Source organism: Condylura cristata, unplaced genomic scaffold, assembly GCF_000260355.1.
Source record: "Condylura cristata isolate star-nosed mole 26May11 unplaced genomic scaffold, ConCri1.0 scaffold00001, whole genome shotgun sequence".
Classification (NCBI taxonomy): Eukaryota; Metazoa; Chordata; class Mammalia; order Eulipotyphla; family Talpidae; genus Condylura; species Condylura cristata.
Window position 1 is genome coordinate 66,948,699 of NW_004567102.1, and position 1,764 is coordinate 66,950,462.

A 1,764-nucleotide genomic window follows, 5' to 3' on the forward strand; every position below is an offset into this window, starting at 1 on the left:
AGGAGAGGTCTGCCAGGCCATGTGGTCACCTCCGGGGCAGGCGGGAATCGAACTCATGCGGAAGCGGCTTTAGCTTCTCAGTGCAGTGCTTTAACCCACTGCACCACCAGAGAGGGCCACATGTAACATCATTTTAAAAATATCAAATATAAAACAGTGGGATCTGGGTTGAATTTGCACAGAGACATTGTGCTCTTGGACGAGCCTAGGCTGTCCCACCATCCTTCTTAAGGCATTGTGTGCAGATGGTCAACACAGTATTATTAGTTCTAATAAGAACTGATGCCAAAGATGAAACCAACCTTCTAGGTCTGAATGTAAAGTAGGAGTGTTCCTCTCCAAAATCCTACCTAGGAAAATAAATTGCATTTTGAAGCACTGTAGTTTGTATAATAAGCTACTATTCAGGAAGATAGTCTGAAAAATTAATAATGATTCTGCAGCCTTCATGGGTGCTTTGACAGGATCTGTAAAAAAAAAGGAGGCAGTGACATTTTACACATTGATTTGGAAATATTTCTGGGGGCACAGCTTCATAATTGCAATTGTTGGGTATTATGAGTGAGTCTTAAAAGATGACTTCAAACAGTAGTATTTCTCAACCTATGGCTTTTTTTAAAAAAAAGATTTCCTACTTCTTGCTGACTGATATTTTTGTAAAATACAATTAAAGTTACTTGAAAAATGATAATGGAAAATCCCTACAAAATAGAAACTGAAATTTAAGTAATAAAATGACTGTGAATATCTATGAACATTTCTAAAGCATTCTTTTAATTTGTGCCACGCATAGTTTTTATGTGGCATTGACCACAAGCCTTACTTTGAGTGTCACTGTGCAAACGGTCATGTTGTAGAAGCCACCGATTAATAATACAGGATGGTAGAAAAAAAGAAAAGTGTTATTTAATAGTCTGAAAAGTGTTATGGGGGCAAGAGAATGGTTGTTAGGTGTGCTGTAAGGCAGAGTTTAGCTCAGAATGGCTAAATGGTTTCATTTTCCTGTAGCAGACTTGGGTGGCCACGTGCACAGCCTTCGGAACCCAGTGGACCTTGTTAGAATACTAGCTGACTCACAAGCAGCTGTGACGCTGTGACCAAGACCATACAATCAGCAATGCCTAAAATATTTACCCTGGTTCTTTATGAAGGATTTGCCAACTCCTGCTTTAGAATTGGAAATAATAGTTAAGAATAATTGCTATTTAAAGCATGCATTTTTCTCTTTTTCTGATTATATTATCATTGTTTTGCAATATTGTTGTTTGGGTTCTTCCCCTCTAGTCACTGATGTATCTCAGATAAACTCGGAGAGAAATACAGAAAATGAGTGGTTCAGTAAAAAACAAAAGAAGAAGAAAAAAAAGGATTACCAACCCAATTATTTCCTATCCATTCCTATCACCAACAAAGAGGTACTGTTTTCTTTAAAACTAATGTTACTGGTTTTATTCTCAATTATGTTTAACTGCTAAATGCTTGTAAACCTCATTAGTACTCAGCTTTTAAGAGTCTCTGGTAGCATCTTAGCTGAACCATATAGGGAGTTGTCCTACTTAAATAACAGAATATATTGAAACAATAATTCTGAAAATATTTAAACCATCACATTTAAACAGTAAGTTTTAAAAATCCACTTGAAAAAGTATTGCCAAATGGCATGTCCACGTTCTTTCTAAGCATGTGTTCCCTGTAGGAGGATGCATGAAGAATGAAAGAACAGTGACTAGCTAGGTAAAGAATTCTGAAGTCTGTTGGGAAAAT

General features: G+C 36.7%; 1 protein-coding gene across 4 annotated transcripts in view; it reads left to right on the forward strand.

The window, feature by feature from the left end:
• Positions 1-1,764, forward strand: part of AKAP7 (A kinase (PRKA) anchor protein 7) — a 90,090-nt gene that overhangs the window by 6,737 nt on the left and 81,589 nt on the right. For 3 of the 4 annotated variants that reach the window (XM_012723732.1, XM_012723740.1, XM_012723745.1), the window contains exon 2: positions 1,285-1,415. The exons of the other annotated variant lie outside the window; for it this stretch is intronic. In XM_012723732.1, coding sequence (XP_012579186.1) covers positions 1,285-1,415 — 131 coding nt within the window. The remainder of the gene's footprint in view (positions 1-1,284; positions 1,416-1,764) is intronic. 4 annotated transcript variants of the gene reach the window in all.